Raw genomic sequence first — 13,815 nt, 5'->3', positions numbered from 1 at the left:
AAGCAGATAGTTTCTTTACGTCCCCACTGCTCAGGCCTAATCACCAAGCACCAATGCTGTTGGGGTCCAAAGCCCTGTGTAAGATACGTCTAGAGCACCCAGTAGCTTACACCAGGTCACTTTTCCTGCTCCCAGGAATTGAATAGAGCAGTGGTGAGAATGTGCTGCTAGGCTGCGGATAACTGCATTTGCAAAGCATAAGTTAAAGGAGAACTATGAGGTGGGTGCTTTTCACTCACCTCATAGTTCTATGTTTTAGTTAGACATTATAGTCGGACATGCAGAAACATTCCAGCCACCTATCCATTATAGAGTTTTTAAATTGGTGCACGGGCATGCACAATCTTACAACCAGCAGACAACCCCCCACCAGCAAAGTACTTTGGTTCTGGGGAAATGGTTAAGCCAGTTCCTCAATACACCACTGACACATTTATGAGTATGCACTGGAAGTCCAAGAAAAAGGCTATACAATATCAACCTGTTGGTACAAATTTCCCTACAATTTAGACAGAATATTCTCAACAACATCTCCTTTAACACACCTAAAGACACAATGCTGCACATCTGGTAGAGTTGACCACATATTAAGCAGCTCTGGGAAACAATATTTGATATCTTCTTAGGTATGGGTATGCCTAACACTTATTTCCAAGGGCTGCAACAACTAATCGACATAATCGATTATAATCGATTATTGAAAAAGTTGTCAACTTTTTCAATCATCGATTAATCGGCTACTGATTGGTTGGCTCTGTTCACGGCTCCACACACGCTGCGCGCCACAGTTCTTCCCCACCTCACGCTCGCCGTGGCCAGCCCAACCGAATCCACGCTCCACACGCCGCACCTCCTCGCGCTCATCGCCCGCCCACATCCTCGATTGGCACAGGGACGCGGGGAGAAGAAGTAAGGAGGAGCAGGTGTGGGGAATGACAGCTGCCGATAGACAGGCCTGATCTCAGAAAGACTGGAAGACTGCTCAGTTAAGCCTGCACTTTCACCACACATGGTGCTCTCTAATGTATTTCTGGGATTTGTATTCCTATATATCTGATGGTACTTCAAATACCACCAGCTATAGAGGAGTACAACAAATCCCAGCAATAGTACATTATAGCTGGCGGTATTCTGCATTGCGCTGTATAATGTACTATTGCTGGGTTTTGTAGTCCTCTATACAACACAATGCAGAATACCACCAGCTATAATGTACTATTGCTGGGTTTTGTAGTCCTCTATACAACACAATGCAGAATACCACCAGCTATAATGTACTATTGCTGGGATTTGTTGTAGTCCTCTTATAGCCGGTGGCATTCTGCATTCATTGCTGTATAATTTTACACATTCCATTTCACTATAGTGCACACCACACTTTTTTTTATTTTTCACTTCCACCGCTCCAATCTTGCTCCTGTGATGGACTACAACTCAATACAAACTAGTAGTCCCATTACTGGAGCCATTTTTTAAAATGTATATTACTTTTTATCCGATTAACCGATTAATCGAACTTAATAATCGGCTAACTAATCGATTTTGAAAATAATCGTTAGCTGCAGCTCTATTATTTCCCCAAAGAAGCCCTACTGTCAAACCTATATGGATCGTATATTCTAACATTTCTAGGCCCCTACTTTGCTTCATTGTATCAGCCCTTATCCAAAGACACTGAATCTCCTCCTCTCCCCTCACCATAAATAATCGGGTATAATAACTCTTTTCTCTGATGAGAACTGAAAATCTAACGGCCCTCCTCTATAATACATAAGGTAACTTTAACAATCTTTGTGGCTCCTGGATTTACTTCATGAGCACCCCAGAATACCAAACCCTTTCAACCACATAGATACATTTCATCCCTAATGGGTTCACTTGCAACCAAGCCTTCTGGGGCAGGTTTTTACCTCTTCATGCATGGCAATGTGGGTACCTGAAGTCCCTGAGGAAGACCGCAAATGCTGTAAGCGTCCTATTAAGCCTATACAAGTCGTCTACTCCTACAGCCTTCTGTACAGGTCAAACAATCCTTCGTTTTTCACTATAGATCCCTGGGTGGTAGCAGGAGACATAGGATGACTGTAAATTGGTGGAAGTCTGTTCAGCCTATATTACACAGGAAAATGCTTCCATAGTCACTTACATTATAGCCATTCCTCAATATAAACCGCCATTATATAAGGGACATCCTTTATCACATTTGGAATTCTACTGTGTCCCTTGTGCCACCAGCCTCCTTTGACCCTCCTGCTCCAGCTTCTATACCTGCTCATTGCATCCCTCCCCCTTGCTGCCTTGCCCTGCTGTACCCATTCCCTCTTATCCTCTGGTTGTTTATATGTTGTATATAGTTAGTTAGTTAGTTAGTTAGTTAGTTAGTTAGGTGTTTGCACTCTGCACTTGTTTGTATGTTGCTTTTTACCCGTGTTGGTTCACAATAAACCTTTTTGTTTTTTCACTTAGCTTTGGGTCCAGTATCTGTTCTGCAGTTCACATATGTGGTCACACCTGTTTTGCAGGATACCTGTGTGTGGTATCCTAACAAGGGCTATGGCGTGCAAGGAGACATGGGCAGTGCTAGGGTACTTGACTGTCTTGGAGCAAATTAAATTTTCTAGCAGGTTCAAAGGCACATTACAAATGAAAAAAATAATTTAGGAAAAGGGAAAACATTGCAAGGAAGCATTTTCTGCATTTTTACCTTATATTTTATTGGTAACATTGTCTCTTTAAGTACCCAGTGATAATATTGGACAAAGACAGAAATGTATTCATTGGATGAATATATTTTTATGTACAATATTTGTCTGATCTACACATATAAAATATGTGCATCTTTCGCAAGTGTCCCAACCATCAATTACATCATTATACGTATAGGCTCATACCCCGTGACATCCCATATCCTTCTTTAACCATATTCTTAAGTGATCCATTCAGGAGATTTTAGACTTTATCCATCACTAATGGTTTCTAAGTTTAATGTATCTTGCCAGCGTCTTGAAGAAAAAAAACTTAGTTCATTATGCATGCAAGCAATATTTTTTACTTTCCACATTAATAATTGTATTTAAGAGTACTGAGTGTGGACAGAGAAGGTCACAGGTTAACAAAATTCATCATGACTTGTGCTGGATATGTTATTCATTAGCTGACTTACCTTGATAATCTGGATGAAGACACATATATAAAAGAGACCACAGTAATGTATTTGTGGTGGTATCAGTTCCAGCAATGAACAGATCGCCAACAATGTAGAACAAGTAGTCTGTGTTGAAGCTGGTATCAAGCTGAGCCCTCTTCTCCTCTTCTATATGAAGAAGGTACATATCAATGAAATCCCGTGGGTTCTCAGGATTTAAGGAAACCTTATGTTCTTCAATTATCCTTTTCAGAAAGGCTGTGATATCTATCACAATTTGCCTGAGCTCCCTGAAAGGTCCAAAAGGCAGATAGTACATCCAAGAACACACATTAGCCAAGATGGCTTCACTATTTAAACTGATTTCAAGGCCACGTGACATGAAGTTCAGCATGGTCTTAAACTCCTTATCTTCATAGTCAAAACGCTTACCAAAACTGATAGAACAGATAACATTGGAAACAGCATTATTGATAATCTGAAATGGGCTGAAGCCTTTATCACCGAAGTTCAACATTTCTTCTTTCACATATTTGAACTCTTCAATGATCCTTGGTTCCAGACTTAGTTTTCCCAGCCCAAAGTGCCTCAAAGTTGAATGAGAAAATCGCCTTTGCTGTCTCCATATGGGGCCATAAGATGCAAACACAATACCTAAAAAAAAACAAAAGAAATAATATACTAAATTGGTTGTGTCATGGAGGTTTGCAAAATGGCGGTAAACATTCAAGGTTCAAATACAATCAAATCCATTGTAAACATCTTAGAAACAACTATAGATATAGATCCTACTAAAGGGATTGAACATGTTGATCTGCAAAGTGAATTTTCATTTGCAAGGACATTTTCACTTACAGCTTAGTAAATGTGGTGAAATTCACTTTGCAAAGAATACCCAATCACATGAAAGGAAGAATTAAAAACAGGATTTTTGGTACACATTATTGGCGATTTGAAGTCAGCGCAGCTTCCCTACATCAACTAAACTAAACGAAATTTCCTTTGCAAAGTGAAGATGCTCTCAATTCCTTTAGCAAATCAGGGTCATGATTCTAACTTTGTGAGAGGGGAATTATGTATGTGGGTGAAAGTGAAAGAATTTTAGTGCTGACCTTTTCAAAATAAATGCTTAGGTTTTGCAAATACAGTTCATTTATTTAATTATGAACTAGTAGAGGCAAACTGTCACCTGAATGCTCACTAACCTGCAGTATAAATCAGCAGTATAGCAATATTGATTGGCCAGTGAAGCAGGAATGTGCAAATTTAGGCCAGAAGACAATGGGGTGTCTGAGCTGGCTGTGCAGCATGGGTGAATTACAATACTGGTTAAACAGAATTACAAGTAAAACAGTTTACATGTATATATTTTAACTGTATATTTAGCTTTATGCCTGGGGTTCGCTATATATTGGTTAGATTTGAAATGGCCACATTACGCAGCAAAAGGCCATTATAATTTAGACAAATATACAACCCTTTGTAATTTTATGGGGGACCTTATGCCTATAAATGACATGATCATGTGCACAAGTTACGTAGTTACATAATATTTGAGGTTGAATAAAGACATTAGTCCATCAAGTTCAACCTATTGGGATCTCATTCTAGGAGTACCTGTACCCCTGTATATTACGGTCCCTTAAGAAATCGTCCAAAAGTTTTTTGAACAATTCCACATTATTTGCTGAAATCACCGCCTGTGGCAGTCAGTTCCAGACCCTAACTGATCTTACTGTGAAGAACCCCCTTAGCCCCTTGTGCTGGAATTTTTTTTCCACCAATTTTAGGTGGTGGCCTCTAGTTTTTGTAATGGAGTTAATTTTAAACAGTTTATCGCTAATGTTGCTACCACCATTGAACATTTTGTACATGGAGATCATATCCCCCCTTAATCTCCTCACCTCCAATGTGAACATGTTTAAATTTAGTAGCCTTGTCTCGTAGCTCTGGTCCTCCATACAAGTAAAAAAAATGTTCTATACAATTTGTATTAAGGACAGCATGTCAGTATTGAATAAACATATAACTGATATGTAAAATTCACAATTTATGGTATAACAGTTTTTAAGTGTATTCAGAGGCGTCACCCGGTGGGACCTCATCACTCACACACACGACTACCTACACTTATCTGCCGGCAGCCATCTTGGTGATGGGCACTGGCAAAGAGAGGAGGGGACGTTCATCCAGCAGGATAAGTAATGCCATCGGGTCCCCTCCTCTCATGTATCTGTCAGGCTTTCTGTCCATGTCATATTTGGCTGGGAAACTTTGATGCGTTGATAAGCATCCTGTGAGGAGAATTAGAAATGCCCACTAATATCCATACAATGACAATATTTGATTAGGAAACAAGTGGAAAAAAAAAGGGATTCAAATTATCATTGGATAAATCAGACAGTTAGTAGACAAATTGCTCCCGTAAGGCTGCTCTCAACTAAAACATGATGTCCCTCAAACTGGAAGCCTACATTTGAAAATTCACATGAACAAAGTCCAATGAGCGCCAAACGATAGGTCTGAGAGTCCAAAAGATTTTAATATTGTTTTTTGCTTAGATAAAGACAACATAGATAGAGCCCATTCTCCATTCAGTCTCCTGTCACCTGTCATTCAATTCCAACTCCTCCTAGGGCTTTCGATTCCCTGCCCTCTCTCTTTTAACTCATACCCGCTCATAACTCAATACCAACTCCTCCCAAACCTTCACTTCCAGTCCCAGTCCTCCCGCATCATCATCATTCTGGCTTTCATATTTTAAATTGTTGCACTCAAAATGGCATTGTTATTTCTGATTCACTAATCCACTGAGCAGGGTTATATTCATTTTTATACAGCAAACTTTAAGCTACACTTAATTCCTCTGTCATACAGTATCTTGTGTTTATCACCCTAATCTTGATACATTTGAATCCTTAGTTCTAATTAGATTAATTCCTGGTGATTGTGTTACCCTTGAGTCCTCATTTATCCATTATGCTTAAGGTATACTTTCTTATTACCATTGCCCTTTTCATAAGGGTCTATTCACTAAGCTGCCGTAGGCAGCCGAGTGACTAACCGACCCGAAGTGAAGTGAGCCAAACGCTGTTCGGCTATTCACTTCAGGCTTGTACGGCTGATTTCAGCTAAGCCCAACCTCCTGCAGGCTATTCGCTGCTGTTCGGCCTATTCTCATAGATGCCGAACAGCAGTGAGTGAATAGCCGAATGCCGCTGACCGACATTCGGCTCGACTATTCTGCTCGGTACCTCTGTGGTACTGAGCAGAATAGGAAAACAGTTAAAAAAGTAGAAAAAATAAAATAGAAAACGATTGGGCGGAGCTAGCAGTGACAGTTAGCTCCACCCAACTGTTTTCTATTGGCCGGGCGGTTCTGCTGCCGCCAGAATAAAAAAAAACACCATAGGAATGCATAGCTAGATCTGCCGCTGTCAATCACTAGAGGGGACCTCGACCTCAGTCGAGCCAAAGCATATGCCTTCGGCTCGACTGAGCCGCTCGGCCGACTTCGGCAGCTGTACGGGCTATAGTGAACAACTTCAGCAGCTGTACGGGCTATAGTAGAACTGAAAGGGTCCTGGGGCCGAAGCTAGCCGAAGGATAATCGGAAGCTACGGCTAGATCCTTTGGCAGCTTAGTGAATAGACCCCATAGTTTATTTCAGTGTTTTGACAGTCATGTGAAAAAGTAAGTACACCCAAAGGAAAATTGTTTACTTTTTCAAAATATTGAACCAATAGGTGATATACTTGAATGAAGAAAAAAAACTAGAAAATATTGCCTTTTCCATCATTTATTTACAAAAATATCAATAAATGTAATGGTGTACTGTGTAAAAAGTAAATATACCCTTGGCTTTAGAAAGGTGGTATTGCCTACTTTAGCAGAAATTACTCCATGTAAGAGTTTTACATAACCCACCAGTCTCTGACATCAACACAGTGACATTTTTAGCTACTCACCCATGAAAAAAAAAAAAAAGATTTCTTGCATGAAATACTGTTTCAATTCACCTGCACAACATTTCAACATTATTCAAATCAGGGCTTTTACTAGTCCTGTCTATAACCCTTAATTTCTTCTCTTTGATCCATTCCTTGGTGGATTTGCTAGTGTGCTTTGATTCATTATCCTGTTGAACGATCCATTTCTAAGTTCAACTTTAGCTTTCAGACAGATGGTCTCATGTTCTTATCAAGCACTTGATACAATGCAGAATTCATAGTTGACTCGATAACTACAAACTGCCCTGGCCCAGAAGCAGTTTAGCAATCCCAAACCATAACAAATCTACCATCATGTTTGTTGATCATGCCAACAGTTGGTCTGAGGTTCTTCCCCAGGCTTCTATTAGCGTTAAACAGCTATTGTTATCGTGAGCAAACAACTCTATCTTTGAGCCATCATTCCACAGGACTATTCCAGAAAGCCTGGCCTTTTGCCTGCATGTTCAAAGGTAAACTGTAGTCTTGCTCTAATATTCTTTTTTGGACAGTAAAGTTATTTTCCTGGAACCCCTACCATGCAATTTAAATTGGTGTAATCTCCTGCTGATTGTAGATGCATGCACTTTGACACAAACTGTTGCAAGAGTTACTTGCAGACAAATGTTTGGCGTTCTTGGAGACATCTTATAGCATTAAATGGTCATCTGTTAAGCTAAATTTGCTGAGGCGGCCAGTCCTGGACAATGTAGCAGTCACTTGAAATCTATGCCCCTTGTTTTCCATACAGTGGAAAACTGTATGGAAAACAAGATTGCCAAGCAATTTGGCAATCTTTTTAAATGCCTCACCAGGCTCATAGGCATCTTTCTTTCTGAGGGCCTTAGCTCTTTTGATCTTGGCATTATGACTTCATACACGGTATTAGCAATAGCAAACACCAGACTCTACATATGTGACGTTTAAATAACACAGGTTCCATCTGCATACTTCCTAAGGATTTGTAATTATTGACACCTAATACTTATTTCATGGACTTAAAATGGCGTACTTACTTTTCTCATGTGACAAATCAAGATTTTCATTAATTTAGATTATGAAAGTTATCACACCATGTCAATTTATGTGTAATTTGTTCAAGAATATTACCTACTGTAATAACATGTATATGCAATACATTTTTTAAAATTTTTACATAAATGCATGCTGAAACAGTGTAGGTGGGGGCAGTTCAAGTCTAAAGGACACATGAAATACATGAATGTTATGGTCCTTAATATCGCTTTCATCTAATCTACATGATAACTGACTCTTGTCTCCAAGCACTAAAATACATGCAGCTGTCCTGGAGTGTTTCAAGCATCTGACCTTTGCAACAACAACAACCCAAACTTCAAATGACAGGCTTATACTAAGTTTTGTACATTTATTAGCATGTTCAGAGAATTAGTGTAGAATTTCGAGTACTGTACTTCATAGCATTTAACAGATTTTTTTTCTTTTGCATCTTGTGGTGCTTTATAGGCAAAGAAAATACTTATAAGATATATATATGCTGAGCTTTCCTTTATCCAATTAGATAAGCATGTTAGTTTCAACGGAGTACACTTTTCTATAGACTACAATAGTAGTCGAAAATATGCTACTGGTATATGAAAATATGCTAGTGGTAAAAGGTCTCCAGGCACAATGCTATAGCCTGAATGGAACCCAGTTCAGCGCAGAGCAGCAACTCACATCCAAGGATTTCACCAGTGTTTTAACAGCTGAAATCAATGCTTGAATCTATTTGCAATGTAAACAAGCCTTAGGGCCTGTTCACATGATATCAGGTCCTGATCAGGTGCGGATTTTGCTGGAGTGGGGCTTTCAGTATGTTAGCTGCAGTGCAGTGCGCTTTTGACGCGTTTTTGACACGTTTTGCGTTTCCGGTCCGTTTCCTGACTGTACAAAATGTGACATGCAGTATTTTTTCTGTCCTAACTTGAACGGACTGCGCACGTGAGAACTGTAGCCCATAAAACACATAGGGATACATTGGGATGCATTTTTAGTGCAGGAGCGTACGGATCAGGTCAGCACAGAAAACGGACGTCGTGTGAACAGGCCCTTAAAGGGAACCCGGGACCAGGCCATGGACAGTCAATAGTTCACATATTCTTTGCAAGCAGTAAATGAGCTTTAGGTCTTCTGTCGATGGGGCTTTGGGCTAGTGTCGATGGCATTACTTTGATTTGAATTTCAGATGCTTCTGAGATCATTCACAATTTATTGACAGGTGCACTTGACCTCCTTCTGACCAGCTTCAAGCGTGTTTTGCATTACCATAGCCTTATATGGGAATACAAAGTCCGCTTGAAGCAAATAAAAGCCTGTCAATACAGGCCCTAAAAACTATTGTAACTTCAACTATTGCAAACCATGAGGCCGCGCAGCCCCATTGATTTTAATGGGGTTATATCCACGCGACAATCGCTGAAAAAAGGTACATGTTCCATTTTTCGCAACACAATTTTTTTCAGCCGTGATTGTGCGCGATTGCACAGGTGGAATCGCAGCGGGAATCAATCAATCTGCCTTGTGCGACTGGGGTGCCATTAGATCAGTGTTGATGTGCGATTCCATGACCACGCGGCCATCCGTGCAGTTTCGTGCATGATTGCCGCGCGGTCACAGATCGCCTAAGTGTGAACCGGGCCTGATTTAGCTTTCACATTCCACAATAATATTAAATACTCCTAAGTGCTGTGTTTCCTAGCATCCTAGCGAAAGATAAATAATACCTTTTCAATTTTTCCTCCAGCCTGCTCTTCCTGGGCCATCACAAAAATGAAAACAGCATGATACTTCCTGGTTTTACGTTGTCATGCTGTCCTGTACACTCCTTAATTCAGTGTACAGGATCCCGTAAAGACATACAACATCATGTACACTTACATAGTCAGACTGTCTAAAACATAGGCAGCCATGCCTACTGGCCCACCCAGATGGACATCGACTCCTAGGAACTATGACATTGGTGGAAGCTTTTGAGCATCATTTACAGCCTCCGCAAAGGGTGGACCTAGTGGGCTGGCAAAACATAAGTTACTTTAAATGGATGGCATGTTTAGAAAAGGTAAAAAGGTTTGCTAGTGTTGATTTACAAACTATGAAAGACTCTTTGACCTCTGTAGCTATAGGCATTATGCAATTCATATTTAAATTCACCCTGCTTAGCAGTCATTCAGCAGTTGTCCGGCTTTCTAATCTCTAAAAAAAACAGAGTAGGAGCTCTGGAAGGGGACTGAGCTGCTTAGAGAACAACTTGAATGATTTTAGTACTTTTCTTGCTAACTTTGAGGATCAATTGCTCCACATTGCATGCAACTACCAGTGTGCGATCTTGTTTTAAAACGTATTTACTGCTTGTGAAGAATATGTAAATACTTGTATGTCCATAACCTATCCACAGGTTCATTTTACATTTGGAGGTGACTTTAGGGAAACCATGCAACGATGCACAAATTAACAGATCTGATGATGCATTTCTGAACTTCAGTAAACAATGTGATAGTCATTGTTACCACCAAGTACCGTATCTTCAATAAAACATGTTTCAGTAACAACTGTATCTGAAACTTTGTAAACCAAAATTAACAAAGACCGCTTATATCCCACACATGGATGGCAGGACGACTGCATAATCCTGCAGCATGGCTGTATCTCAGGTGCAGGTTACAAAGCGTGCTGCCGTTTATGTTGAAAGTTCCACAAAGAGGCACACTACACAAGAATTCTACCATAGTAAAAACTTTAATTGATGAATCCAACAGTACATAAACACACCAACAATTTCCCCACGTTGATCCATAGTTTCTCACCCGTTTCACCCCCTTGGGCTTAGTCATAGAGATCCCTATAGTGATTTGTATCTTTTATACTGTGGAGCTTTTGTAGGACTAACCAAGGAAGGAGATCCAGGACTGGCTGGTCACCTAATAATATTTAGTAAATGTGGAAGAAAATATTCCTCTTTAAAATACAGTTATAGTTTAGGTATTTGTGTGAGTGAGTAAACTGATAATTGATGGTTTATTGATAGTATAACGTATAGGCAGATATACACTTTTAATTAAACATACAATATGTTTATAAAATTTCCAGTTTATTCAAAACTCACATGTTAATACCCGGTTTCCCCCTGAAAATAAGACCTACCCCGAAAATAAGACCTAGTACTATTTTTTGGGAATTGCTAAAATATAAGACCTATCCTGAAAATAAGACCTAGTTGTGACCATTCCCAGGGCCGGTGGTGGCATAAGGGGGAACTCGAAGAGCTGCAGGAGAGTATCAGCAGTGCCAATGAAGCCAGTGCTAGAGGAAGCGAGGCGGCAGTGGAGGGAGCAGAGCCGCATATGCTGATGCCTCCTCTATAGCGCCGGCTCCTGTCACAAATGCACTCTGCCTGTGAGGAATCAATATTGAAAGTGCGCTTCGCTCATTCTGGCCAATGATTTGTTAGCAAATTGCTCTTGGAGAGGTACGGCTCCCCTGATTGCCCTGATCACCATATTTTTGTACATGAATACATGTAGACTTTTCTACATGAATAAGTGCGGATTGTTGTACAGAAAAAAAAAAAAAATAAGACTCACCCCAAAAATAAGACCTAGTGTGTTTTTTTGAGCCAAAAAAATTTAAGACAGTGTCTTATTTTTGGGGAAACACGGTAGGAAACATAAGGGCTGTTATAACCTAACTCTAACAAACCGAGTTATAGTTTATAGAGACATAGTAAAATAATTACTTGAGATAAAATAACTAAATTATTAACTTGTAACAAGCTAGGAATTTGATAAGACAGACATAGATAACATCCCAGTTTGATGGCTGGGAAATGTGAAATTTTTAAAGGCAGACAATTGCTTATCAAGCCGACTGATATCACACCAATGTTTCTACAAAATTCTAATGATATGCAAAAGTACTGATACATGTTCTTTTAAATGCCATCACCTTAACTCGTCTACTGTAAATGCTGCGTCAGCCATATGATAAAATCTGCATATTATGTGCTTTTTGTCTGCATTAATACTTTTAAAGTAAAACTACAATGGCTTTCAGGCAGTTATATTTTAAATGCTTTTTTTAAAGTGTATGTAAATGCTTATTTTTTTTTAGTTTTGATAGAGTATGGAAGGTTTAGAGCCCCTATCTAGTTTGTATCCATATCTTTGTTCCTGCTGAGTAGATTTAAAATGAAAGAGGGAATTTCTTGTCACTTTGTAGGGATTTCCACTTGCTTCTTGTTGCAGCTTCATGATACGAAGGAAAATCTCTCCAGGAGGACACAGACAACAAAAATTAAACATTTTTTACTCTTCCCTACTCTATCCAAAAACAGCTCTGGCTACCCATACACGCTAGGTTTATTGTTTTTTTCTATTCTTCTTACACACACACACACATGCACACAATATCTTTGTTTTGCCCCAGCATAGTTCACAAGACCATACCAACAGTTCTGGACCGGTGTACATTTTTACCTTAGTTGATATATAGGGGGTGATATACAGGTGAAACTCGAATAATTAGAATATCGTGCAAAAGTAATTGCAGTAAGTGCTGCAAAAGGGGCCCAAACCAAGTACTGAGTACATATGCATGCTTGTACTTTTCAGAGGTCCGATATTGTTCTATGTACAATCCTTGTTTTATTGATTGCATGTAATAATCTACTTTTTTGAGGTTGTGGATTTGGGGTTCTTGGGGTTTTCATGAGCTGTAAGCCATAATCATCACAATTATGACAAATCACAGCTTGAATTATCTTGCTTTGCATGTAATGAGTCTATCTGATATATTAGTTTCACCTTTTAAGTTGCATTAGTGAAATAAATGAACTTTGCACGATATTCTAATTATTCGAGTTTCACCTGTATAATGCATTTGCCCAGTATATAGCTGGTCGAACAAACTTTGTAGCGCATTACTGCCATTAGATGGAGATAAATGTGACATTCACAAAATAATCATTGCAGGTGTATCCTTCCGGCTCATGTGCTTTAATTTCAGTGATGCTGATAACAACCAGCAAATGCATTTTTCCGTGACATAACAGCTTGGAAACACTTGGAAACTCCATCTTTGACAAACATTGATTTCTGTATATGTATATTGTTTTATCAGGGCTCAAAATGTCAAGTCCTGAGCTACTAGCCAGGCCTTAAGAGTTACTCGCCACCAGTTGCCCCACCTAACCCCTACCCTGCCTCGGCCTTAACTCCACCCCTAAACCCACCCTCTTAAATTATCTTATGAAATTACACTTTTAAATGTTGAAGGCAGAATAAAGTTACAAAAATAAATATTAACAACAACAATATTAAGATAAAGCAATGTAAACATTGCGGCTCACCCCTCTGTCAGAAACTATGTCCGTGGGGACTCGATGCAGACGCAAGACTTCCCTAATGAATGTGCGAGCTAGGACCTCGGCAGTGGGGACTCTCGGCAGAGGAACGAAGTGAGCCATCTTGGAGAGGCGATCCACTATCACAAAGATGGCCGTGCAGTTCTCGGAGGGTGGAAGATCCACAATGAAGTCCATGGATATGGCACTCCAGGGACGGGTCGGAATCGGAAGTGGCCGTAGCAGACCCCAGGCTGGATGGGACAGACCCTTGTTGCGAGCGCAGCGAGAACAGGCCGCCACATAACTTCTGCAGTCCGCGG

The 13,815-nt window shown here is 39.9% G+C and overlaps 1 protein-coding gene across 1 annotated transcript in view; it reads right to left on the bottom strand.

Annotated features, from left to right (window-relative positions):
- LOC108785422 (cytochrome P450 2U1) overlaps positions 1-13,815 on the bottom strand; it is a 27,621-nt gene that overhangs the window by 6,919 nt on the left and 6,887 nt on the right. The window contains exon 2 of the mRNA XM_018554482.1: positions 3,164-3,799. Coding sequence (XP_018409984.1) covers positions 3,164-3,799 — 636 coding nt within the window. The remainder of the gene's footprint in view (positions 1-3,163; positions 3,800-13,815) is intronic.

The sequence above is a fragment of the Nanorana parkeri genome, unplaced genomic scaffold (assembly GCF_000935625.1).
Source record: "Nanorana parkeri isolate BGI_ZX_2015 unplaced genomic scaffold, ASM93562v1 scaffold161, whole genome shotgun sequence".
NCBI lineage: Eukaryota > Metazoa > Chordata > Amphibia > Anura > Dicroglossidae > Nanorana > Nanorana parkeri.
The sequence above is the reverse complement of the archived record's forward strand: the minus strand, read 5'-3'. Positions and strand labels throughout refer to the sequence as shown.